Source organism: Anser brachyrhynchus, assembly GCF_964034855.1.
Source record: "Anser brachyrhynchus genome assembly, chromosome: 9".
Taxonomy (NCBI): Eukaryota; Metazoa; Chordata; class Aves; order Anseriformes; family Anatidae; genus Anser; species Anser brachyrhynchus.
Genome location: NC_137703.1, coordinates 4,838,813 through 4,866,396, shown reverse-complemented (window position 1 = coordinate 4,866,396; position 27,584 = coordinate 4,838,813). Strand labels below are relative to the sequence as shown.

Genomic DNA, 27,584 nt, shown 5'->3' with positions numbered 1-27,584 from the left:
TCACCAAAAACCCATTTCTCTTCCTATGTTTTATTATATTATTTTATTTATTTATATGCTCAATTATTCTGACTCAAATACTGTTCTATAACCGAAAAGCAGTTTGGGATGCCCTGCAAGGTGTCCACAAATGTTGGAAAATTATTTTGTCAGGATGGGGTTTTTAACAGCATGAACCAGATTCCTGTTGAAATCCAGTAGGAGTTGGGGGCTGGCTCCCTCCATGTCCCTGTAGTTGGGTTGTCCTTAATTATATTTCTGTGTAAATAGAGAAAAATCATGACAGTCAAATAAATATTGTTCGACTAGAAACGATATTATCAAACTTCACCAACCCATCCAAAATGTGATTGCTCTATGGTTAGAAGCCTTCTGATGGTCCAGCCTGTGGTAAGCCACAGCTGGTCCTCACTGGTTGGTTTTGGCATTGGCCTTGTTTAGATCAAATAGCTTCCTTCTCTGGTGCTTGCCAGGGTGATGAACCAAAGGAGAAGACCTGACCCTGTGGCATTCCCAGCTCCGGGCTCCAGCTTTCAGGCAGATTCTCTTGGTTTCGTCCCCAAGCATGCCTCGTCCCAGTCCTGCCGCTCCACTCCTCAAAGCCACCCAATTGTCCCCAAATTATACTCTCATCTTCTTCTTCATCAACACGTAATTGCATGAATAACATAAAACGTACATTTATGCTGATGATCCTGCTCTAAGCAAGTGCTGCTTTGATACAAGTAAGTGAAAATTAGGCACACCATTTTGAAAGCTGGGCCTGATCTCCTCCTTTGTCTTTAAAACCTTCTGCTAAAAATGTGTTGAGTTTTTCAGCAATCTTGTGGGAAGACAGGGCAAAGAAGAACATTTTTTTCCCACAAAAGAGCATTGGCTAGAATACCACATCTTTTTAAAATTCCTTTCATCTTCCAAATAAAAATATTATCTTTACAGTAGAAAGGATGTTTAATATTTCCCTACTTTTTACAGTTTTATAGTTGCCTACTGGTTTTTCTCAAATTTTCAAATTTTGTGCCAGTTTTCAGCCAGGAATAAAATGTTAAGCCAAGTTATAAACCACTAAAAGAGAAACATTGGTACAGCCTTAAGTGTAATAACAATGCATCTGTGTCCAGTATTTTGATATCTGTGATATTAATTTGTACATTTTGACTTCCTAGATACACATTTAAAAGAAAAAGCACAGGATTTTTTCTAATTAGGAAATCATTGCTCCCTGCCCGGTTGAGAAAGCAGCGACCGCGGGTCTGTGTTATGGCTGAACTCCCAAGAAGAAATGTCGGGGCTGCTGCACTCCTCTGTTCCGCTGGTGTCAGCAGGAAAAACCTCGCTGCAGCTCATGGCAGAGGGAAGGTGTTAATGCTGCGAGAGATCAAAACCTTCCCTATTGTTTCCAGGAGACAAATGACGGGTCCCACTGAATACAACAGGTGCTGTTTCAAGGAGATAAGCGCCCTGTACTAAAAAAAATAAATAAATAAATAAAAAAATCGCTTTCTCAACTTTATGGGAATGGCTTCCCACCGTAAGCTTAAAAAATTAAGTTGATTATATGCTCCTTTGAAGCAGCCAGAAGTGTCACTTCCAGTGACATCCGAAACGTTAGAATTAACAGCTCTGACAGCTGAAGGAGTGACCTGCAGCGGGGCCAGCACCACTCTAATCTGAATAAGAGGAAGCTTCAATTCCTTGATGGTTGGCCAATACTGTAATGGAGGGGGCACCTCCTGGGGAGGCCACCAGGTACCTGCCACCACCCTGTGGTGGGACAGGGCAATGCCAATTAACCTCATGGCTGCTTACAGCCACCTGCAGAACAACACAGGTTGGTTAAATTTCAGAAATGGGCTTGTGGTAAGGCAATAAAGCAAGCATGGTTTGGGCTGTCTGTGCGTATTTCTTTAGGCCTTTCACTCAGCTCTGTTAATTTTTCTTTCTTTTTTTGAAGTAATGGCATTGTTAATATACTATATATGTGTATATATATCGGTTTAAATACTCAGGCATTGAATTTTGGTGCAGCCAGGGCTGTGGGTTTGAGGATTTGGCCTACTCGTTGCTGTTGGGGCCTGCAGGTGCTCCCCTCACACAGCTGGCATATTGGAGTCAGCTGGGTCAGGGCGGTGTAATGCCGGCTGTGGATGCTGGGGAGCTGGTGCTCAGTGTCTGTGGTGCTGGGTGGATGTTAGAGCCTCCCTCTCTTGGACTTGGTAAGTTGTTCTGCTGGTTTTATTCCGTCTAAATGCTTATCTTCTTGTGCGAAACTTTTAAGCTTCTTCTAAGCCTGGTTTGTGTAACTTGTCGACTCCAATGTGGTAACAGTCTTTCAGGTTTTCCCTCTGTGCTTTATGACTCTGAAGAAAAGAAAACCTTTTCCCTTTTATAAAATAATGTTAAAATGACAAGTGGTTTCTTATGGCCTGAGCTGTGTGTTGTTTACTGACCACATGGTGCTGCTCTGGAAATAATGTCCTTAGAAAAATACCTGTGTAGAAATTTTGACCTCATGGAAAGTAGTGACGAAAATGGCGTCACTTTCCACAGGACTGGTACCTGCTGTTCAGGGCTCAGTTGCATTTGAATGTAAATCTTAAAGTGAACTCAAATACAAGCCTGTGCTTAGAGCAGCTCTAACTCCAGAGGAAGGTTTGTATTTGAATTTTTATGTCTTAAGCTTGTGGCTGATGAACTTTGAAGAGGGGCCTCTACGTGGGCAGGATTCTGCAGGGGTGGAAAGAGCTCGTAGAAAGCCCTATGGGCAATACTCTGCTGTCCCTGCAGAGTATTTTTACCTTTGGTAAAAATCGATGATCCTTACTGTTATTGAAGTGACACACTTAATATGCTAAGTGGGATGGTTGGGAATTGTGCCTATCTAACTGTGAACAGCTTTTTCTTGATGTGACCTTTAATATTTTATTGCACCGAAGCACCCACAGAACAATTCATAAGGTCAAAAAATTGTGTGCTTAGTCATGGACTTCCTTCACTTGTTTGGTGTGCTTGGACTTTTCCTATCCTCCATAAGCGTCGCTTACTCCTATCAAATGAAAAAGACTCTGATGTTAGTCTAAAGGTCCATTGCTTAATGCGCACTTGCTGGTTATTTCCACTCCGTTCTCTTCAGTAGTATCTGATTATCTGTCTAAATGGTGCAAAACCTGATTAGGAAGACAAAACGGTAATGGGGTGAAGGACAGGAACCACTCAATTTGTATGGAATTTAACCCCTTGTGCCACAATATTGTTGAATTTCCTCAGAGGTTACTGTACTGGGAACATTAAATTGCTCTGTCTGACCTCTGAAATGTCAATAACATTTCTAAATTCAAAATTACCTAGGGGAATACTTAAAATATTTGCTGCTTTACTGGAGAAAGGGTAGCTTCTCCCAAAAACTGTACCTGCAAAGATGTTATTTTTATGTGCGTACTCTTCAGAGTGGAGAACAGGGAGGCCAAATGGAAATACAGCTGCTCAGATTCAGATCTTGTCTTCCATGAAGCTGAAACTCACCCAGAGCGAAGCTTTCCTTTAATGTCCCTCTCAAACGCTACGCTGAGTATTTATATCTACTGTAGGACTTTGTGTGGGATTTTCAGCTAAATACAGAAGTGTTGCTGTATGGGATACTGGAAGTAGTCACTCATAGGTAGTAAGCCAGAGTGGCTTTATTTTCAAAGTGGTGTTTTAACACGTTGGCTGTGGAGCACAATGGTTTTAGGTTGGAAAAGGGTTTTAGGTTTGGTGTGGTGCCAGGGCAGCCTCATCAAGCTACAGGAGGGGTGTACTCTTAAGTGTTGTCTGTAACAACAGAAACAGGTTGCCGACTTTGCTTAGTAAGAGTTCAGCATAATCTGTTTTCTCAATGCTCTGTAGCTTTAAATAAAGCACTGACTTCAAGGGCAGGGCTGTGATAACAGCGAGGCACTGCATTTACTTATTTACTTTGGCTGATGGAAGCTCCTGTCTGATCTGATAGCAGAGAGCTCAGGTGCTGTGTCCCAGCTGCAGTTCGGGTAGACACCTTTGTGCCAGCTAGATACCTGCGTGGGTTCAAGTGGCTGTTATGTCAGACCTTTATTTCTAATGGTGACTGTACTGTAAAACAGCCAAAACTTTTAATGTTAGAGGCAAATTACTTTGTAGCAGCACCATAAACGGTCACTATAAATGGCTAGGAAAGTTCAGGTGTTGCTCCGTGCGCCTGGTGCAGAGCCCGGAGGGAGCTGAGCTCCAGGCACTGCATGGAGGACACTTCTACATCCCACCAGGGACAGAGGAGCAGGGTCCTCACTTGCTGGCAAGGCTGTTCCCTGGTGGCTGGTGTGGTCACTTGGTGCGTCCCTATTATCAGGGCTCCTGCTAGGGCCCTGCTCCAGGCAGGGACCCAAATGTGCGTGGTGCTGATGTGGGAAGGTGTCAGAGATGGTTCCTGTATTTTCTCGCGTCGACTATTGGGTGTCTCTGCAAACTCACCAATAAATCCTTCAGCTCTGGGGCGTGTAACAGGAATCACTCCCTGTGCTCTGTGCTTTCAAACTGGAGCACTAATGCAGCCTCTGCTTACCATGCTGTAATATGAAAAGGGGGTGGGAGGGTCAGTTGAAGTTATGAACACAGTCCTAAGCCTACGTATAAAACCTTCCGTGGGGGCTGGTGTGCAGGGTTCCTTGGTTCGGAAAGGAAACTGATTTCTCTCGTGCTGGCGGCTCGCGTTCACGTGGGCAGCGTGCGGGGGCCATTTGCATGAAGAGCTGGAGTGCTTTAGGGAACGGGACAACCATGTAATCCACTTAAGGTTTTTAGTGCCTACTCCACTTATTTAACCAAAAAGTCCGTTTAAAAAAAAAAAAATCTTCCCTAATAGAATATTGCTTCTTAATGAATAGGCCCCCTTGTTATGGGACAGCTTAGTGTTGTTAACATTTTTCTCTCTTGTTTGGCTTTATTAGGTGCTATCTCCCATGGCTATCTGTAAAGCCAATTAGTGGAGAAAATAACAGCCATATTAATCTCCCCAAGCAGTGTGAGGAAAAAGTCATAATATCATAGGGAAATTGTTCTAAGTGTGAAAAATTACCCACTTCGTCTATTTCATTTTTCTCAAACTCCAAAATTAATGACTTTCTGAAAAAAAAGATATATTTATCTCTGTGTAAAGGGAGAGATTTGATGAATGCTAAAGAGAAACCAATAGAGCTTTAATAAAAATGTGTATGTCCATAATCCTATGAAATTCTATGAATCCTATTCCAGCATGTTAAACTGCTGATTTGTATCTCTGTGTCAAATATAATTACTGGCAAACAGGAGCTGTGCTATAATATCTATTAATCAAGATTATAATTAGGAATTTAAGAAGCTGTTTGCTTGAGTTGGAGCTGCGTTGAGGCAGTGCCAGAGCTCTGGAGGCTTCAGTGTGTGGCTCCATCTCCAGCCCGGGCGCAAGTGCTGCTGGTGTGGGCACGCACAGCCTGTGTTGTATTTAGGGATGGGGGCAGTGGGCACCACGAACAGGTGCAGCTTTTTGTTCCAAGTCAGCAAAAAGTCTTGATTTTTGGGGAGTGTTTTCATGCCACTTTAAGTCCCATTTGGTGATGTTGAGTCCTTGTTTAAAATAATCCACTGAGGGACATCTTACGTCAGTCTGTTTTCCAGCACGGGAGGTAAGAGAATACACAGCAATTGCTGTAAATAATATTTTTGAGCTCTTCAGATCCTTTTGACCTCGGCAAGTGCCATAGGAACAAAATGGGGTTCGGAAAAGAGATGGCATTAATGGGCTTTTGGTTGTGGCAAAAGAGAAGGAACTGGTAGAGGTGAGTGCGGTGTTATTTTCAGAAAGCTCTGTCAATTGGTAAAATAGTTGGCAATTCATTATTTCAACACACTTGTGTATTTTGGCCCTCAAAGCAGTGAGCTTAAATGGTTAATTTTATTTTTCTATTCTTTATTTCTTATTTCTGTAGAAGGCTGCCTGATGCTCGTGAGTTTGGCAAATTAGGATCACCTCCTTTGTCTGTTTGCTCTCTCACTTGTTTCTATCCTTTTTTTCCTTTTCTCCTTTTCTTTCCTTCTGCTTCTTATTGTTAGTTCTCCAGGTGTATTTTCCTCAACTTCTACCAGGTCCGGTCGTAACAAGCTGAACATGGCGTGAATGTTCCCAGCCTCATTTTAACTAAATTAACTACACTTACAACCTTGGTGTCAGAGCTCTGAACAATGAAAGCTTGCCACCGAACACATGAAACAAAAATGAAATTAGCCAGTGGTAGGAAACTACAAACAGCTGAGGCATTCAATTGTTAGCCATTTGAAGGATTAACTTCTAAATCATGTAGAGCTCCCTTGGTAGTTTAGCTAGTTGGGCACTCAAGGGTATATAAAAACACACTTTAAAGTAGAAATGTATTTCTTCACCTATAAAAAAGAGATTTACTGGCAGGTTGTGATATTATTAATACTGGATTTTTCTGCCATCGTACGTAGTACTTAATCACGCTTTCTTTTACTTTCTGCAAACCCTTCTGTTGGGTTCCCAGTGAAGGACAGTGCGGATGGACTTGGTGCTGGGAGACAGATGACACTATTACCAAGAAATATGTTACCAACTTAAGTTGGTAACAACTGCCTACTGTATGCAGTTCTGGTATGTGAATAACTTCCTCCCATGGATATTGTCCACTAGATGTAGTTAGGACCAGAGGAGTATTTGATACCAAACTATGGTTGTTATTTTGCTACTAATTATGGGAAAACTTCTGTATATTTGTACTCTACTGAAAGCAAAGATATGCCAGCAAACGAGGCTTTTAGTAAGACTTGGTAGAAGATTTTCTTTGTTAAAGCATTGCAGAGTTGCTGAGGGCTTAATCAGGACTACAAAAAAGGGAACTCTGCTAATTGTGGTCATACGCTTATTTGAATTCAGTCTTTTCTGTGTCATGTGAGAACACTGTCATGGGCCTATGGAGCTTCACAGGGAAAAAATCCACAACTTTCCTTAATGTTTCTTTCAAACAAGACCCTGAAGTCCTCAGACAAGTGTTTATTCAATCAAAATCCTTCAGATTGCACAATTAAGATTGATGAATTTTATCGGAGTCTTTTTCTCTTTAAATGAGTAGCACTAAACAGAGGTGACTTCCTTTCCTAGCACAGACTTGATAATGAATATATATATATATATAAATATATATTTGTCTAGAGTCTTTTGCAGTGGAAGTCCAAAGCGAGGAGCTCATGTGGAGGGGGGAAAAAAAGAAAGAAGGAAAAAAAAGCAGCAAAACCAACAAAAAGCTAAAATAAAAGGGGGAAAATGTAGAATCACAAAGAAAACCTAAACAAATAAAGTGCAAACAGAGAGTGACAAGCGCACTCAGCCCCTGGATTGGTTATGGATGAGACGACAAGTATATGATGAAATTAATGACCCTCTGTCAACTTTTTAGATCTCACTTTTAAAGAGAATGGACCAAAAATCAATAGCCCCCAAACCACTAGTACTCCAGTGAACCAGTTTATCATTTATCTTACTGCTGGCACTCATATAGAAAGTGCAGCCAAGCACAGCGTAGGACTTTCATTGGTAGTCATCATTACATGCAGTGTTTGAGCACTCCCGTTAAAGGTCAGAGGTGTGCAGTACAGCTCCTCTGAGAAGTACCTATTTGAAATTACCAATATCTGTGTATGGCTTATCCATGCCGTACACTACTTTTTTATTATTTTTATTTTTTTTATTTTCTGTGTGCGTTTCCCCTTTCTGAGCTTTACCTGTTGGCAGAAGCGGTGGAGCTGCAGCCTGGCGGCGGTGGCTGCGCACCTGCAGCTCAGGCAGAGGTGACGTCTCCATTTTCCTCTCTGATTCTTGGCTGCTGAGTCTTGGCTGTTTCTATCTGAGCTGAAATAGCTGATATGAACTAACACCTGTAATGAAAATTGTTCTCCTTTCTCCATCCCCCCAAACTTCTAGGATGGTGTTTAACATCTGTTTCTAGGTGCTTAGGAAGTCCAGAACAGACAAGGCTGCATTTAAAGTTTATGTATTGCATATGACTCTAGGTAGCTAATCCTAAATCTGAAGAGGCAGGCAGGCCCCTTCCCACTCCCTGCGTGATGGGTGTAAGGATTTGTTGCACGTGCCAGGAAGCAGGCAGGTATTGAAGGACTTGAAAGAAAGGTGGTGAATAAATACAAGGTTTTGCCTCAGCAAAATTTTTGTTACAGGAAAGTGATACGTTACCAATTTCCTTCTACCATGTGTGTCCTTCTGTCCAAAGTAGCTGCTGCAGGCTGAGGAGTTGTTGCAGTGGGGAATAACATTAAATGACAACAGCACAATGTCTCTAGACAACAAAAAATGTATATAAGGGGAAAAAATACCTCTAGATACAATGTAATACAGATGAAAAATATGAGGCCAAGCGCATCCATAAGGTGGCACTTAGAAAGGATGCACTGTGTTTTCAGCCACGGGATGTACCGGTGGCCTGGGGCCCCCACCTCTGTGCAGCCATCCCCACAGCAGCTGGGATGCTTGGCCAGGGCTGCAGGTGATTTACTTAGGTACAGAGGGAGTCCTGCTTTATTCCTGGCCTCCCAGCTGCTGTCACCGACCTGCCTCTCTGAGAGACTCACGCAGTTACGTGCAAATCACGGCAATTCCCTGTAAGTCTCCCTGTCTGCCTCTTCCTGAAAGAGCAGTCAGGTGATGAGAGGCACAAATTCTGCATCTCCAATAGAAAGAAATTGCGTGCGCATTTTTGGCACGCAGCTCTGCCTATGCCTTGCTAAAACCACCATCTGTTGCTCACCTGTGTGTGGCACGATGCAAGGACAAGCATCGAGGGTGGTTTTGAGGTGCAGGGACCAAAGCGGGAAGCAGAGCATCGGTGCGACGGGCAACCAGAGGCTCGAAGGTGGCAGATCAGAAGTAAATACTGTCATTTATGTTGTGCCTAAAATGAATGGTGCTGGTGGATGAATGTTGGATGTGGGTTTGAACAGACAATTCTCTGGGATTCAGTGCAACTTCCACTGATGTCAATGGGAAAAACTCCCATGGCCGTGAAGGTGGGGGCTGGACCTGCCGTGGGTCTGCCTTGGAGCTGTGCAGTCAGCAGATAAAATCAAAGGTGCCATCGGTTGGCCATAAGCAAACAAGCAATCCCTTCCATATTCAGTCAACATTTTTTTCCCAGCGTATTAAGCCCGTATTTTATCCCGAAGAGTGAATAGAGACAATGACTCGAGTCACACCTATCATATCCTGTTTGCTTGTACAGTGAGTGCCTGGTACCAGAACGGCGAGCTCGCATTATGTGTGCCTCTCAAACAGAAAAGGCAAGTCGCGTCAAGTAGAACAATTCTTGTGCTAATTGCAACCATTTCAATTTTACCACTCCAGGCTGGTTTCCCTGAATGAGCACGTTAATCTGTTAAGGCTTGTAATATGTTCAGACATTTAATACTTTTAATAAATATTTTCTCTTTTTTCCTCCTTTTTCTTTTTTGTTTGGCAACTAGACCAGAGGTTTCTTGGTGGAAGAAACTAGGAAAGTCTTGTTTGCTTTGACATCAAATCAGTCTGTATTCGGTGTGGCAATAGTTTAGCTCCAGGGGATGCTTGATAAAACCGGGGCAGGGAAGGATGATCTCCAACACAAGCCCATTTCTGGCTTCCAGCAGAAGTGTCTGAACCAGTTTGCTGCTACATCCCTCCTTGCAGAAGGACAGGCACCATTGCACTTCTATCCAGTGCCAGAAGAACCTAAATTTCAAAGCTTTTCTGGTTCAGGCTTTCAGTTGTAGTCACTTACTGAAAAAAGTATGTTTTTTTTAATGTATTTATTTTTTTTACCTACCCCCTCTCCCTGGGTAGTCCTGCCATCGAACTGTTGCGTTCACCAATTTGCGTTTTTACGATCCACGTTTCTAACTTTAAAGCAAACGTCAAAATCTGGGTCAGGACAGGGAAAACTCTCGCAAGTCGACTCAACAAGCAGAACTTGCAGCTGCTCTTTGGAGCACGCTTCAGAGCGTGCGTTTTCCCAACGTGGCCAAATCCTTCCCTGCTGCCACTGCCCGCTGCTGGCGTGTCCCTGTTGTCACCCCCCTCCGTGGAGAGGGAGCACCCCCAGGCTGCAGCCTGCACCGGGACTGCACAGGATTCATAACTAATCTGTGTCTGAAGCGTACGTTTTTCAGCAAAAGGTTTCCCATGTCTTGAATCGGAAGGGTCGCAGCTATTTTTGTGCATGCTAACTAGAGACCTTTCTCTTTAAAAGCGAGAGCTGGGCATGTCGTGTGTGTTATAACTTAAAAGCTTCAGTGGAGCTGCATTTTTGAGAGTTGTATTCATTCTGGAACTGTACCACAATTCATCATATTAAACTTCATTTGTTGGAAGCCTTGCACTGGAATATGGGCTTGGTCTCTAAGGAAGTGCTTCATTTCTGTATTCCTTACCAATAACAGCGCACGCCACTGTCTTTTTATTACTTTGTGGCTAGCACCATTCACGCGGTGCGTTTCTGCATCAGGGCTGGAGAGCCCCCCGTCCTGCTGAAAAATTTAGACTGCTACAGCAGTAATCAGAAATACCAATAAAGTGTCCCTGGTTCTAGGTGGTGATGTGGGATGGAGGGAGAGAAAGATATAAAAATGAATCATGATGTGAGACAGTATTGCTCTGGCAACTGCTTCAAAACCTGAGTGTAGTGAGACTATATAAAGGCTTCAGAATATTCCTACGGTCCTAAAGAGACCTGCAAAGACATTGCAAACTCATCAGGCAGCCGGGGCTGTGAGGAGGGGGAGAAAATACAGTTTTGAGCCATTCATCCCCAAACAACAGATGTGCCTTAACCTAGAAATAGGTAATATGGCTTCCAACCGAGGTGAACTGCTTTGGATAAACCTGGTTAAAAAACAGCCACACGTTTAATGCAGGAAGCTGTCTGAGGTGTAAAGAATGGCTAAGTAAGTGAGTGGGACACCATTAATCTTGGTTTGTTTCAGCACTACATCTTTAGCTGTTGAAGAGGGGGGAAAAAAAAAACAACCTTGCTCCTAGCTCATAACCCGAGTGTTAAAACTGATGTCCTCCCCATTAGGGCCTGTAAACTCATTAGCACATGGCAATTTATCCTCTTTTATTTCTTCTCAATTATCCTATCATCCATTGTATCTGGATCTGATTACCCTTTCCCAGAGTCAAACATTATCTTGTAAATCATTTGCTTTAAGTCTAAGCCTGCCATTGCATTGCCCAGGATTTGCTTAGGCAGGTAATAAATCAATTAGCATTAAACTTGTGGCGTCATCAATTTTCTTTCCTTGCAACTGAAAAAAGGAGTACCTGAACTTTGTGGAGCCGTATCAGATTTCCTTACTGTCCGCGTTGAGATTTCCTTTTTCTACCCTAGCTTTACCCCACATCCCATATCAATATCAATATATTTTGGACCAGAATGGAGAGGAAAGCGGTCGGGGAAACGCGCGTGGACCCACATCTAAGGTCTATGGGAAGAGTACTGTTGACTTGGGCTGCTCTGGATCAAGCCAGGGGACTCTTTGATAAATGTCAAGACCCAAATGGTGATGACTGTCCAGAATGACTAGCTGTGACCTCAGGAAGGTGGAAACGATGTGCTGGTGCTGCCCTCAGATGCAGTGAGGGATGCACTGGTGCTGTGCCAGCCCCGTGCTGCCCAGGGCTGCCTGTTCTGCTCATCTCCAGCCTTTCTCTTGGGCACCAGCAGCCCTGCAGTGGCGGAGGGATGGTGCTGTGCTCCTGCCCCGCCTCCTTCCTCCTGCCCTGTGCAATCGCCGTGGTTCAGGTGTCTCCGCAAGGAGCGGTGCTTTGGCACGGATGCAGCCCAGAAGTGCTGTGGAGCGCAGGAGCACAACTGGCTTTAATCTACTCCTCCACGCTCCTCCTCCAAACTTACTCCCACTACTTCTTGGCGGATCCCCAGGATCTGATCTGACAGTTACAACAACATTTATTAGCTGTAGTCTGGGCAAGTGGTGTAAAGGGAAACGCTTCTCGCACCCGCTGTGCGTAACCTACCAGGGCAATGCTGAACCAGCATTCCCACCTTCGGATCTCGGTGTATGCAGCCTCCTCAGCTTTGTGCGCTTTCTTCCATGTTAAGCCTTCAAAACAGGAGGGGAAGATGAGCAATTTTAGCAAAGCTGCCTTGCCGTGCTCTGATCCCAAATTAACTGAAAGGGAAATCCGTGCCTAGATCTTTTCAGTGGAATACCCAAGGTTCAGCTTGCCCTGTTGCTTCATTTAGAGAGCTCACTGTGCTGAGGGACGTGCCCCTGGCAGAAGGCAGCGGCCCTCTGCACGTGGGAAACCCACATGGAAGGGGCTTCTACAGGGGGACTGAAGTCTGTCAGCATAAACTCAGCACCACATTATCTGCAAACCTCTCGTGCTTACGTGCACGTTACCCACAATCGCTGTTCTCACAGGAGAGCACTTCTGCCTCTACTCCGTCTTGAAACTCAGTAAGATTTTGGTAAGCAAACAGAGGACGAGGACCTTGAGGCTACCTTTTGCCGTTGCATATGCTCGCAGCATGGTTTGTTTTTTTTTTGAATATTTTTGTAGAGCCCTGAAGTTTTGTATCATGGCTATTTCTCTTTCTATGTCTACACTTGGAAAATTATGCTGCCAAAATCATGAATTCCACTGTCCAGGACTTGGACGTGGTAAAGGGTAGCTCATAAAAAGGCTTGCAGAATTGAATTAAAATACTTAAAATGTAGACTTGTAGATTAGTTCAGACAGGAACTTATATATCAGGGCTTTGCCTGAGTACTAACCCTTGTGGAATGAATTATTTCATAAGCGCAGCTTCCCCCCAAGACGGCTGCATCTTCCTCTGAAGGAGCTGGTGTTGGCCTCTGCCGGAGATCGTGTGGGGTCATCCCGTGCTCAGACCTGCGGTTGCACATCTCATCTCCTTGCGTGGCCTGCTGCACCTGGCTGCAGGCGTGGGTGCACCCAGGGCTTGTGCAGCTTCTCAGTGGCCGTCCTTGGGTCAACCTTTCCACAGAAGAAAGTTAAGTTCTGATTTTCTCTTTGTGCTGGGGTATAACAGGTTATTGCTGGGCCCTGTGTTCTGGTTGTCCCACAGTCATTTCCATGTGCTTTTTTTAAAAGTGTGCAGTAGGAAATAAGAAATGCATACCTATAGTTGATATAAGCTGCTCATTATGAAGGGAGACCATGAGAAGTGCCTGGTTGTCAGCGGCACTGGGGTTAGCATTTGTTTCTGTGGATGTTAGGGGGCTTCCTACGAGTTCAAGCTGTTGACTTCGTTCACCCCTGCAGCTAACCCCCAGGCTTGCAGAGGAAAGGCCTGAGGAGCTTGTGCCTTGTGCGTCTGGGAACAAATTGGCAGTGTTTGGCTAGGATGGGTGATACTGTATTTTACAGATTTCTTCCAGCTGGAGAATCCGAGGCAGTCAGCAATGATACGACCAGGTCGCACAGCAACTCTTTGGGAGATGGAGAACAAAGACGACCCATTTCTCAGCCTTGTACATCTCCAAGCCCATCAGTTGGTATCTGACTCTGATGTATCCCCCCAGTATAAAGCATGTAAGCAGAAAAGACAGACAGCAGTTCTCTTCCCAAAAGTTAGGATTTGAAATGGGAACCCTCTGAAAGTTTTCAGTGAAATCCCCAGGGATGTCAGATACAAGGAATTTCCTGGGACTCTTAAAGGTCATTTCTTGAACAGTTTCTTCTAAGCATATATGACAAATTATTCCCTTGGCACAATAAACAGTAAGCAAGCCCTTTAATTATAATATAGCACTCAATATCTTGAGACATTTCGGCATTTCATATGTATCCTACACATTTCATTACAAGGAAAGGTTGAACAGAATTAAAAGGGTGACGTTACCCGAAGATTGATAGCTTACCTGTCCAAAAGGGAAAGTCACAGTGCAAGTGAGCACAAAGGAAAGAAGGATCCAAAACAAGTTTTGATTGCAGAGGAGACTGGGATAAGAGAGTTTTTATTATCCCCAGCTTTTAGCCTTATTTACCATCAGGCTATCTTGCCACAAGCATGCTTTTTAGTTCTGACAGCTCTGAATTATGACCATTGTGGGATCCTATCTCATTAACTGAAATGGGAGAATAAAACATCAAACAATCATAAAAATAATTTGGCACTGTGAAACCACTTAGGAGCAGCTGTCAAACAGGTTGGAAGATAAAGTTCTAAATAAAAAGAATAGAGAGAGCTGCAATGTCCTGCCATATGCTTCCTCTGCATTATAGACTCCTTAATAATATGAAGTGCCTGTGTTTATGCAGAATAGGCCAGACACTCCATATATGATATTGATTATGCCTTAACCCCAATTTAGTAAAGACGTACTCCTCCTTTTCCTAATCAGATATTGCAGAAGCAGTTTTCTGAAAATGTCCCTAATGCCAAGACATATTTTATCTCCGAAGGCTGTGGCAGGAGATAGGGCTTTGTCTTGCTTGTTGTCATGGCTTGGAGCCCAGTTTTAGGACAGCGAGGCCCCTGTGGGGCTCTTCTCCAGCAGTTTTCATCCAGCAATTCAAAAACATACATCTTTATCAAGCTGTTGTTGTCAGACAACATTAGATAATTAATAGGCCATTTGTCAGCCTGCACAAAACATGTTAAAATCCCAAACACAATCAGGATAAATATAGTTGCCTGCTCTCTGAAGGCTTTTTGTTCTGACATGCAGGCATTGCAGGCAGATATTTACTATTAAACAAGACTCATTATTAATCACATCTAATGTTAATTAATTAACCGCCTCTGTGCATTGAGGGCTCTCTGTGACTTTCAATTGTTTTAAGGAGCTAATTGGTAACTTAGCAGTTTGCGTGTAAGTTGTTGTTTCTTGTTCAGTTCATGTCAACTTTTCCAACTTAATAGAATAACAGTTCATTAAAAAAAGGTATGAATAAACTGGGATATTTTTGGCAGCGTGAATTAAAATTGGAGTACGCCCACATGTGAACTTCTTAGGGAAGGTATAATGACTTGATTCAGGCCCAGCTTTACTGTTGGCATTGTCAAATTAGGGCAGGTGCGTAGATGCAGAGCTCTCTGAGGCCTGGGAGCTGATTAAAAGGGATACAGATGATGTAGCATCATGCCCCCACAGCCCAAACATGACTGCTGGCAGATGCTGAGCACCTGGAGATGCCACAGCAGCCATCTCGAGCCACCAGCAATCAAAGAAAGGGGGGCTGAGGAGCAGTAATCACAAAAATGTCTTCGACAACACTGATCCCTTTATGGTTTGGCTCTAATTCTCCTTAACCCTATACCTCCCTCGTCGCCGAGCAGTGGAGAGTGAATGTCACTCCTACTGGAAGAATGCCACCAAGGCTGCTTTGCATCCTGTTTGCTTGATATACTTGACTGAGGAAAGGAGCTGTGGAGAAGCAGACCCAGTGTTCAGAAGAAGGGCATCTTTATTTTTCATGAGAAGGGAAGAGAGGTGGGACTGCCAACACAGTGTAAGTCCTCAATCCATGTGAGGCAACAAAATGTTTCTGCAGTCACTTTGCCTCCTAAATTCCCGTTGAACCAACCAGGAGGGCCATGGGAGTGAGGGCTGTAGGATTTAGTCCGAAAGATCCTCTAGACTGTACACACCTCTTGATAGTGCTGCAAACAATTTTTTTCCCTTTTAATTATTTCCGTATGTTTTTCTTAGCGTGCTTATTTTATTCTACGCTCCAAATACGACTTGGATGCTGTGGTGGTTGGTTGTGCCGGGTGTTATGGCGACGATGTGTGCACACAAGAAGAATTAGCTTGCAGAGCTGTAGAAAACCACTTTGTAGAAACTGAGAGGGAGAGGATTGCTTAATCACCCTAGAAATCCTGCCCCTGCAAAACTTGGTCGGAAAACAGCAGGAGCCCTGTAGGAGTCCTGCACATAAAGTTTGCAGACTTAATCCCAAACAACTTGCAAAAATTGTTTTTCCTTCACATTCCCATTATACAATTTGGGGGCATAAGTCTCTGCACTACAAATACTATGAATCTTTTAAAATAGTCACTAATTTCATCACCCACTAAATAAAGATGACATTTTTGTGAAATATTTCATCTTCAGACTGTCTGTCCAGCCATACTTCTGCGCTCTCTCCTCTTTGCTGTGTCAATATTTGTGTTACCAACCCTTATTTTGGAGGGTTTCTAACTTGATCTTGCATTTATTTTGGCGGAGAACGTGGAACACAACTTCTTACCGAGAGAGAGTTTGTTGTGAGAAGTGATGATGATGATGATGGGTTTTGACTTGGAGAGGGGCTGGAGTCCTGGGGGGGAAAGTGATGTCTGCCCCCTGGGTCAGAGGGACTGTCCCCAGTCAAAGAGTCCCCAGGCAGAGAAATGGCCTTTTTGGGTCCTGGATGCAAATATAGTTCCTGAGCATTTTTGGGACTGCAAATAAACAGCTAAAAGACAAAACTGGACGCACAGATACACCCAGAAACTTTGTACAAAGTACCTTTGCCAACAAATATTCCTACATGTCTGTGTTCATAAACACACATGAATAAATACATATATACTTCAAAAATTGCATTTCTATTGGAATATCAAGTATTTCCTTGCACAGATATACCTAAATATCTCCCATGCAGGGAGACTTCCACAGCTTGGATTGTTTTATTCCTGCTGAAATGCTGATGCTGGATTGTATGCAAGGGGGCTTAGACGGCAGTGAAAAATGTCCTTTAGCTAACAGAGCCCGGTGCTGGGATTAAGTCGGAACCACTGTTAGCATTACTGAATTTGCTCATTGGCTGAAACTGGAAGTGGTGCAAGAAGCTGCAAGAGGCTCTCTCATCCTAAGTCCAGCAATATTCTTCAATTAAACATGTGTCACAGGCACTTATCCTGAGAGCATGAGGCTGTTGCTGTTTGGTTTTTATGTGTAACCGTGCCTCTAAGCACAGGGTCCTTGGGTCCGTCGTGCCCTCAGTCCCTCTTGGATGCATTTATCCGGGTTTGGATTCAAGGAGATGCTCAGGTTGTCCACATCAGCTGCCAGGGCTGTTATTTGCAACCTGGAGCTGTGGGTGTGGTGTTGTGTTCAAAAACCTGGTGAACTGTTGTATTTCCAACTTGGGCTTCAAAAGATGCAGGCGTAAGTGGTTAAGTAGGTTTCAGTTAGTGTTTCAAGCGAGGCACATGCTTGAGAAATAATATTTGTATTGGCTCGGGGTTAGAAAATATACAATCAAGAGACAAACCAGAAACATTTTCTTTCAAGCTGTAATGCTGTTTTAGGAGGAGGGAATATTTCGTTCCCCAGACAGAGGAAGAAGCTTCCCTCGTCCAAACTCTGAGCTGTGAAACGCTTTTTCAGGCAGAGAAACACTAAACTCATGGAAAGATTGTGAAATCACCCCATTGAACTCTCCTTCCCTTGTAACGCCAGATGAGCACGCTTCCTAGGCAGGAGAAGAAAAGCAGGGCAACATCTACGGGGGATGCAGGCGTTTGGCACCGATTTGCCTTTTCCCACCTGTTCTGTGCTGGAGGCCTGAGGCCGTTCTGTGTCTGCCTTACACCTATGCCATTAAAAACACACAGAAGCGTCCCTTAGCCCAACAGGCAATTTCCCTGACTCACGTAATGACCGTCGGGTGGTGCCTAATGCTGACCACTAAGGTCAAACCCATTTTGCCATATGGGCTTTCAGAGAAGCTTGCCTAGAGTTTGGTAACAAGAAACGTTAAGGCTACCTCTGTTCTAAAAACGTGAAGCCATTTCAAACCGAGAAATAATTCCAAAGAGAATTTGTATATGCTTGATTGATTATCTTATTTTAATCCATATTAAAGCTTTAAGTCTTTAGGTGTGGCTCCTTAGTTCTAACATCTCATAAATTATGGCTATAATGAAGCAGTCATTTATCCAGGACTGATGATAAATGGCTTGCCCTAGGAGGAACTAAAGAATAGGCAAGTAGATCATTTTCATATTTGGTGAAAACAATATTAAGTACCCAGACCTCAGTGATTGCCCTAATAAATGAATAATCTGAGGTGAGGGGCTTGGCAGTCAGCGTAAAAAATAACCTGAGCTTTCTCTGTCATTTGTCAGGCTTTGCTATGACAGCATGCATTATGGGTAAATGAGCAATCAGCAAGAACTATGTTATGGCTGGGATGTTTTGGAGAAATTTATCATATGCATTGCTCGGTACCTTTAAGACCTTAAGGCTTAATGGCTATAGTGCATGACTGCAAGCGAACACAGTTCCTATTTACCATCCTATGCTTCATTTGCACTGGATCCCCTTTTTTTCCACGTATTATGAGAACGAGCCTCTGTCCGTATTGTTTCCCAGACTCTTTCCCTCGCACGTTGTATCCCGGTCTGTTCCACGTTAGTTGCGAGGCACCGTGGTATTTAAGGGATTTTGAGGGTAGCCTGCCCTGTATAGTAGAGACGTCAATTTGTATTTAATGAGCTAAGTCAGTAACACATGGAGAGGATGTGTAGGGACAAAACCCGAGGGAAACGGGAGGAAACACAATAAAGTGCTCCTCCAAACACCTGAAGCGCGGGGGGAAATTAGGCACTGTTACCTCTTAATTAGCCATGAAACATCCAGGTACAGTGGGGATCACGGTGAAGGGTGGTGTGATACAATCCTTCCCGACACAACCTTCCCAGCCTGCTCCCCGACGGAGTGCAGTGCCAGTGGTACGACACAGCGTGGTGCGTGTTCAGCGCTCAACCTTCCTGCTCAGAAATTGCCCAATTTGTTCCTTTCTGCTGCTGAGACTTGGTGTCTTACCTGCTGGCTCTTCTCCGGATCATTTCAGCTGTAACTTAGAGAAAGGGAAGACACAAAAGCACTGAAACTCCTACTTGCATATCTCCGGCAAAATCGTTTAACTGAGATATATCAAGGTTTCAGACAGTGCTGCAGAACTGGGGCACCCAGGGGTGCTGAGCCAGCAGAGCAGCGGGGCTGAGATCGTGCACGAGGAAGGGGAGTCCTGTGCAGTGACCGCGTCTGCCAGTGTTGACACAAGTGATAGCCTCAAGTGGGCACAGATGTTGAAATCCAGGCCCCGCATTTCTGTGAGACTTCGAAGTTGTGACTGAAATGGCTAGGAATTTCTCTCTCCCTGAGCAAACACAGATTAGCAGGAAAAGGAATGGGTGAAGGAATGAGCAACCAGTGTGCTCCTTTGCTAGGCTTAGGTTTGGGGAACAAAGCTTGTGCTGCCGTCCCACCTGCCTCTTCATGGGATGGATGTTACTTGCAAGTCGCTTTTCTCATGATTTTCTTAACTTTTTTTTTTTAGAGGATGAAATGATGCACTGACAGTGGAAAAATTTGATTTTTTTTTTTACTCTGGAAAGCAAAAACGTACCAGCCAAATCATGATGTTTTCCAATAGCAGCAAAGACTCAAATGAAGCTTTTAGGTGAATTGTTGTCTGCTGCTGTACTGTTTTCTAAGACCTCGCCCTTTGTTTAAATTCAGGTGGCACTGCATTTTAGAAATGCCAGCTCCACTGAGGGTAGGACTTCTCAGCGTGCTCCAGGATGAGGCCTCTTAGCTCCCCTCAAAGTTTGCCCTTCTGCTGATGTCCCGCATCTTCCCTGCATCCACAGCCACGGATTATATTGTTTTTATAATTTTGTACTGTCGTAGAAGAAAGGAGTGTTAGAAAATGCTCTGATCTAGCTCTTCTGAAAATTTAAATGCCAGTCTGCCATGGCTTTCAATATCTCCTTACCTGCTGCCACTTATACCTTTCACTTCTCATTAAGGAAACGAAGCCAGAAGATTAAAGCACTCCCAATTTAGCTTTTTAAATAGGGAGTGAAAGCAGACCAGCTGAGAATAAGCGCCACTGAGAACTGCAGCTGGGCTGATGCTGTTGGAAAAAAGAGACGACTTCGTGCTTCTGATCTGTCATTTAGGGCAGCTTGTTTATGTGTAGGTCTGACATCAGATGAATACGTACTGACCTTTCTCATTGAGATGAAAGTCTTACTGCAGACTGATCAGATGTCACATCACTAAATGCTGAGAGTTTCAATCCTGTCTAGAAACAAGTTCATCTTTGTGGAGCCCCGTTAATATCCCAGAGATCTGCACAGGGTTGGAGCCTCAGATGGGGCAGAATGATCTCAAACTCTTAGGTGAATTTTGGGAAACTGAATCTGGATCCCAATAAATGCATTTGGAGACTATGAGGATGGGGAGAGAGGAAGGCAGTGGGTGGCGGCAGGTTCCTGATGTTCATCCTTATAACTGAAGGAGCTTGATAGTTATAGGATAGTTATAGCAATGGTACGAATCAGAGTTGATTAGAAATATAATTGATAGCTTTGATTTTCATCAAGATGTCCTGGCAGAAAAGGACAGTTTTCCTTCAGCCATGGCCAGGGCTGGTTGGTGTATGGCCATGCGACAACTCTGGAGGTGGTGAGGATAGGAATTTCTAAAGGGTCTGTATAAACAAGCTTTTTGGTTGGCACTGGTTTTCAGCAGCAGTTGGACACCTAGCTCTATAATATTTATAATATATTTTTTGCATTCTCATTCGTAGTGCTTCCACTGGGTTTTTACTAAGTTTTGGGGTGATATACTAAGCAGTCATCAGTATCAAGATGGGGATGAAAGGGATTAAAATCAAAACCTTGGTTGTGTTTTCTGGCTGCCGTGCTCGTTCCAGCTGTTCCCCTATGCCTCTTTGCATCGGTTCGAATTTGACAAAGTGACTAGGAAGCCTCCCTGGAGCTGTGGATCAGACCAGCAGGGAACACGTCTGGAAGCGGCACCAGAACTCTCAGCAGGGAGGAGATCACCGCAGGTTGTCTGCGGGGCACAGGTGAGCACAGCAGAGGGGACCAGGAGCTGAGCTGCTCCAAGCCATCTCTTTGTAGCACACACGGATGGAGCTGGAAAGAAAACAAATAAAAAGTGCTGGCTCAGTGAGTTAAATGAGCTGAGCAGGGGATGGGATGAGCGCGCCTCCCAGCTCAGGAGGAGCAGGAAGAGTTGGGGGCGATGAGGAGGCACAGAGGGAGCAGCCATGGCTGCCCGGCAGGAGCTCCAGGCAGCACGTTCTCACCTGGTTTATCCGACTTCGTATTTGTGAGGTGCAGCCCAGGAGCCAGGGACAAGCCAGCTCCTTCCATAGCCACATCTTGGTGCCATTGGTGTGAGGCCTCCTTGGGTTGGTGTTGTGAGGGGCTTGGCTGACAGCTGCTTCCCTGAACAGCGTCGCTTACCAGGAAGCTGTATTGTCCCTTCCCTTCAGGGACAGGGGAACAAAGGGCCCCATGATGTTCTCCGCGTCAGCTGGAGCAGGATCTGAGCAACCTCCTCTGGGACACCAAGGCGGGGGATGTCCTCAGCCCCCTTCCCTGGGGGAGGGATGCGATACAAGCTCAGCTGCTGCTCTGTGTCTAAATCTAACTGCAACATACCTGGGACTACCCTTTGCTTGGTTTCAAAGTGGCAGCCTGTGAATCACAAACATGGCTTTATGAGTGCTTCCCATAATCGAGCTCCAAATATCTAACAGTTATTCAGCTCGGCAATATAAATACACTTTTTCCTAATGTGCTGGTCTGTATGCGCATAGCATCTACAGACCCCAGTATTCAAAGAAAACAATTAAAAATACAATACAGGGCAGCATTTCTAACAAGATCCGAAGCTATATCTGAATGTACAGTTTCTGTATATGTATCTTTCTACACCTTAATAGGGAATGGTCTGATAGACAAGTCTCACTAAGCCGGCATCAATAAGAATAGCTTGTAATTGAGAATGCTTCAAGTGATTATTGGAAAGATTAGAAGAATCTATCATGCTGATATATTTGGGTGTTTTGATTTAAGTTTTGTGTCTAAATAACTGATACATCTCGCTGAAGCTCAGTTAGCATGGGCAAATAGAAAGCTTCATTTTTTTCTTGAATTTATTTAACAGCGCAGTCCTGACTTGAAAACACAAAAATAGGAGGCAATGAGACTGATAAAGGGACCCCTATTCTCCACGTGGGATGGGGAGAATAACTTTAACCAACTTTAACCTGGACTGCGTTGTGCACACAGTGATCTCTGTTTATACTAGCACGTGTAACAAGTATAAGTTTGCTTTGAAAATGTAGCTTTTGAATAACTCCTGGCAAAGAAAAGGAAGGTCTGAATATACCAAGTGCCTTTGACTGTTTAATTGTTTACTCTGATCATAAAGAAAAAAATAAACTAAAATAAAGAAGTGGACTGACTGCAGAACCCCCCCCCAGTAAAATCTCAGGGCATTGGTGTGGCAGAATTTCTCAGTTTGATGTGACTCTGTCTTTGACAGTTCTCCTAAGGTAGGTTATTTTGGAGAAAACATATGTTTCCATTTTCTCTCCCTTGGCTTCCCTTTTAGTCCCCAGGCTCTGCTAGGGTCACAGCAACATTAAGGCTTTTGTCACTGTGATTAATAGCTCTTTAGATCATCTTTAATTCACTCACTAATGACTGAGGGTCTTTCTGCTCTCCAAGTAATCGCGTGATGTATGAGCCGATAGTACACCTTGTGGCAGAGGTGAAAATCATTCAGGCAATGCAAATATTGTCACGGGGACAAATGTTTTCCCTGTTAATAAAAATTAATGAATTCTACCCAGGAGCTAGTTAAAGAAGCTATGGTGAGAGAGATCCAAACACAAACAAGTCCGTGCTGCCTGGAACTATTAATTCCGTCTTTCTAGATATGCGAGGATAATTATTATTAGTATTTCTGCATCTACATAATAGATGAGACAGTGGCAGGTTGATTTAATTACACAAACGCGTTGCACTGCAGGTAGATCTGTCTTTCTGTTACGCCCGCTTGCCGGCCCTAACTTCGGTGCCGTTATTTTCCTTCGCTGTGGTTACCCCACCAGATCTGGAGCTTTGCGGTCTCCAGGAAAGAAACTTCCAGCTCCGGGGCTGAGCGCGTGCCTCCAGCCAAGAGCTACGTCGGTCAGGATATCGTAACCGTAAAATGATGCAAAGATGTTTACATTTCTTAAAGTCCCTGTTACACATCATAAAAGGTTGATGAAACAGGCTGTAAATTAATCGTCTGGAAGAAGAGGAAATGGTTTGAGTGTCTTATTATATTTATCGCACGCGCACGAGCAGCAGTAAAAACGCCGCGTCCCCCAGCTGGGTCACCCCGTGGGGCAGCTGTGCGGCCCTGCTTCTCTCCCTCGCCCAGGGCTCGGGCGTCGGCGTGCGGAGGTGCTGGGAAGGTGCTGGGATTTACAGGCGGAGCGCACGACGTAGTTAACGCTGTTGTCTTTTTGGTTCATTTTGATAGTCCCCAATTCTTTCTTCTGATGACAAAAAGCTATTGTCTCTGTGGAATAAATATTTCTGAATTACTTCCCAGCCCCAACCCTATCATTTACATCTTAGAACAGGAAAACAGTAAACTTTTAAAAGACATAATTTTACCTCTTCACAGCGCTTATCTACAAAGGAACATATTACCGAGGGGGGGAAAGAGCTCTGGTTGTTACTATTATTTCTGGTAGACACCCAAGGAGAGTAGCTAATTTGTTCTTCATTAATGCCAAGGACAAATAAAAAAGCGAGGACTGAATTATGCATTTATTTCCATTGTGCCTCTACCATGGGCTTCCGCTCCCCATCATCCTCCAAAAGAATTCCCAAACCTTTGCTGTGCATTTCATGTGATACCATAGGGTGCACTAATATGGTTTTAAAAGAAGATGAATTTTAGTGGTGAATCTTAATCGAAGGCAGAAAATTACATGCAGCCCCCCTGCTGAAAGGAGAACGGACAGTTGGCTACAATCAGAGTATTTTTTGCTGTAGCTCAACAACAACCTCTTAGTACTGGTTCACAGAGGCCTGGGACAAAACCTTAGAGTCAAATTGAGATATGAATATATTTTTTTTTAAACCTGAGCAAGCAGGCAATTTTTTGATTTTACCAGTTGTCTCCATTTTGTAATAAGCAGAGAGATGGTCTTGCATCTCAACTTGAATTTTGGTCAACTGGAGGCTAAATTCCCAGCTTGTACAGCCCTTTGCAAAACAAAAGGGATCTACAGCTGACCTTTCAACTACTGGCACTTGAGAGTGTGCACCTTTGACAACTGAATGCCACAGTACCCACATTCATCCCCTGGGGGTTAAAGGGCATTTTTAAGGGATTCATTGGGCTTTGGATGTGCCCCTTACAAAGGTTTTGCACTTGCATAAAACCCAAAACACTTTGATTTTAAAAGATGAAAATTAATAGATTTTTGGTGTGAAAAGTCCTTTATTCACTGTAGAACATCTATGTATTCACTAAAAAAGATTTTTAATTTTTCTGTCAAGAGAAATGTTTGGCCATTGTCTCAAAGTGTCATTACAATTAATGCCATATATATCTATCTTTATTAATATGGATATTAAAGGAACTGCTATCTTGTGCAATACATGCTGCTATTCAAATGTACAAAGAGCCTTCAAAATGCATTGCCATGTTAGAGGCTGTGCCAATTATTACAATTTTGTCCCAGCAGAATAACTCTGTGGAAACTTAAGGATGGTTCTCCAGTATGTTTTTGGAGATGTAACCATGACGTATTTGGGAAAATCGAAATCTGGATTTCACAGCTCATGTCTAACCTCAGGAAAAACAGGTTATATTGATTAAAGTTTGTTTCAAAAAAAATTGGGAAAGATTTCTTAGTGCTCCCCAGTGATAAATCACCGCAGTGTTTTCTTTTATTATCACCCTGCTAGCTCACTACTGCTCAGCCCCCATTTAGGCATCTAAATAAGATCCAGATTTGCCAAAGTGCTCAGGAGCCTGGAGTTTCCACCGGGAGACTTTTTCCTAGGCTTCCAGAAGAATTAGGTAACGGAGATGCTGAGGGCCTGTCTACCCATTTGGTGTCACAGTGGGAACCGGTCTGTTTGGCAGCCTTGACCTAAAAGGTTTCAATTTTCTGGGTTTTGTTGTTTCTGCAGTTTCGGGCCTGCCTTCAGAGGGCCGGTGTGTAAGCACGGGAAGGCTGCGCTGGCGCGGCTCTTTGTGCCACCGCTCGGAGGGAAAGCTGCCGTGGTAGGGGGGTCCCCGTGGGCTCATTGCTCTGCCTGGGGACACCCCTTTGGAAAGCTGATCTCCTGAAATACCTCTCCTGCCACTTTGGGGTGACTGGGGGCCAGCCACCACCCTTGACACCACATTACGTGCAGGTAGAGCAGCCACGACTGGAAAAATGCTACTGAAGTTTTACCAGTGCATAAAGAATCTCTTACAAAAGTGCTGATGTTGTTCTGGTGAAGCGTTTTGGCTCTAACGAAGGATATTAGACAGGATATTTGGATATTAATATGTATGTGTGTGTATATATTTATACACACACTACTTGTTAGCAAGGGCATTGCATCAAGGCAGCGCTTCGTCCAGCCGCAGAGCATCACTTTGATGTCAAGAACCAAGTGACCAAAAAGAGCACACCTGGCAGGCTTGCAGTTTGGAATTCCTTGCTGATTATTTTTCTTTCCCCCTCGGGATTAGTTTCTCCTATTCAGCTGCTAAAATCCAGCTCTTTTCTGTGTCGAGTGGAAACGTTTCTGTACTGCAGAGAAAATGACAGCGGAAGCAAAACCAGATTGAGCACAAAGTAACTTGCTTCCTAACAGGCTTGAGGTGGGAAGGCTGAGGAGAGGCATCAGCAGGACTTCCCCCGTCCCTCTCCCTCCATTTCCCCTCCAGACCTGATGAGCACAAGCCCAGAGATGATCCTGCCTGGATCCCGTGGCCCTAAGGAGGCCTCTGCCTCGGGCGGAGCCGCTGGCTCTCCACCGTCACCTGCGCCAGGGTCTGTGGGAGCAATGAGTACGAGAGAAGCAGGAGGTGAGGATTTCACCAAACCAATTTCAAAAGGAACTTTAAATAACTGCATTAGGAACTGCGTGTTGTGTGGGATGTGAAGGGTTCCTATCGGGTGATCGTCCTCATCTTCCCCACAAGCAGAACTCCTCTGGCCTTGTTTTGAACCTGAAGTAACGCAGAAGGCAATGGAAGCAAAGGAAAACTTAAAGTATTGTTTTACTCTAAATGCTTTCAGTAAAGGGCCTTGTTATCTAATGATTGGTACTAGATGGCTGGTATAAATCGTGCTGTTTGCTCTCTGCACTCATGGCGAAAGGAAGCAGAGGCAAAAGGAAATCAATTGGAACTAGCAGGTAACAAATGACCAGTCTTAGGCAAGCATAGCAGATGGGGAAAATAGAGTTGTGGGCATACATTATTAGGAAATGCAGTGGTGACTTTTGCCTGTTATTTAGGAAATGAAGCAAATAATGAATATTTTTGATGAAGGGGGCAGCACAGATAATTAAGAAAGGGCAGATGTTTCGATACTGAATTGTATTTTCCACGTTAGATTTTTTTTTTGCCCTTAATACTGAATTACCAGCATCCAAATGGGGCCCAGAAGGTGTGGTGGCAGCTCTCGCAGAGACAGAGCCCGCTTCATGTCTGCTCCAGTGGAGGGCACTGGTGGAGCTGGCCCAGCGGCATGTGGTTCCAGAGCCTGCCCAGGACTTTGGGAAATATTCTGGCAGTTTTGTGCCAGACTGGAGCCCACAGGGTGCCTAAATTATTGTCAGATCTGAATTTAGATAGGAGAACAAGCCATGCCAGAATGGAAGAATAAGGTTTTTTTTTTTTTTTTGAGACACAAGCAGAGGAAGGACCAACTGGGTAGCAACTCTGCTACAAGGACTTGGTGAACAACTTGGCAGCGAGGATGAGCAGTGGCACCAGGTCAGCCACCAGCAGACCTTCCCCTTTACTTGCCTCTTGCTGCACCCCCCTCGCCTCAACAAACAAACGAACAAAAACCACCAGTTTTGCAGGCCTGCTGCAAGAGAGATACTGGAATACTGGAGCAGGGTGTACGGAGGAAGTGTCCCAAAGGCTAAGTAAGCACTGCAGCCCCGTGTGGTGGGGATCTCCACCCCTGCTGGCTTTAAGGGCCACCTGGGATGCGGTGGTCCCCACGTTCAGAGTCTGATGGTCGAGGTCCCCTCCAGCTCACCCAGTCCCGAGCTTGCCCTCCCACCGCGCTCGCTGGGCTTCTTGGAGCTGTTACACATGTTCACATGTGTGCCCAGGTAGCAGGGAAACCTTTTTCTATTATTATTATTTTTCTGAAAGCATCTGAACAATATTCTCTGTATGTTGCTACGGTGTATTAGTTCTGCAAGCAAATCCGAAAGTGCTACAGAGGGGACACCCCAACACCTCGAAAAGTATCAGTAAAAACTGCTGAAAGCATTAAAAATAAATGAATCATAGGGTGAGAATTAGCATGACAGGTAAATAGGCATGACATAAAATGCCTCTGGAATCTGTAGGATATTTGCTGGTACAAGGGGGCTTCTAAGCCATGCTTCATTTACAATGTCTGGTTCCTCTCTCAGGGAAGGATTTCTAATAGATTCAAGGAGACTCCGAGCTTTTAGTAGGTCTTGGGA

General features: G+C 44.2%; 1 protein-coding gene across 9 annotated transcripts in view; it reads left to right on the top strand.

Moving 5' to 3' along the window:
• MECOM (MDS1 and EVI1 complex locus) overlaps positions 1 to 27,584 on the top strand; it is a 319,792-nt gene that overhangs the window by 91,859 nt on the left and 200,349 nt on the right. Inside the window, exon 1 of one of the 9 annotated variants that reach the window (XM_080605391.1) lies at positions 2,067 to 2,216. The exons of the other annotated variants lie outside the window; for them this stretch is intronic. Within the exon in view, the coding sequence (XP_080461517.1) occupies positions 2,135 to 2,216 (82 nt within the window). The 5' untranslated portion in view covers positions 2,067 to 2,134. Of the gene's footprint in view, positions 1 to 2,066; positions 2,217 to 27,584 lie in introns of those variants that run through there. 9 annotated transcript variants of the gene reach the window in all.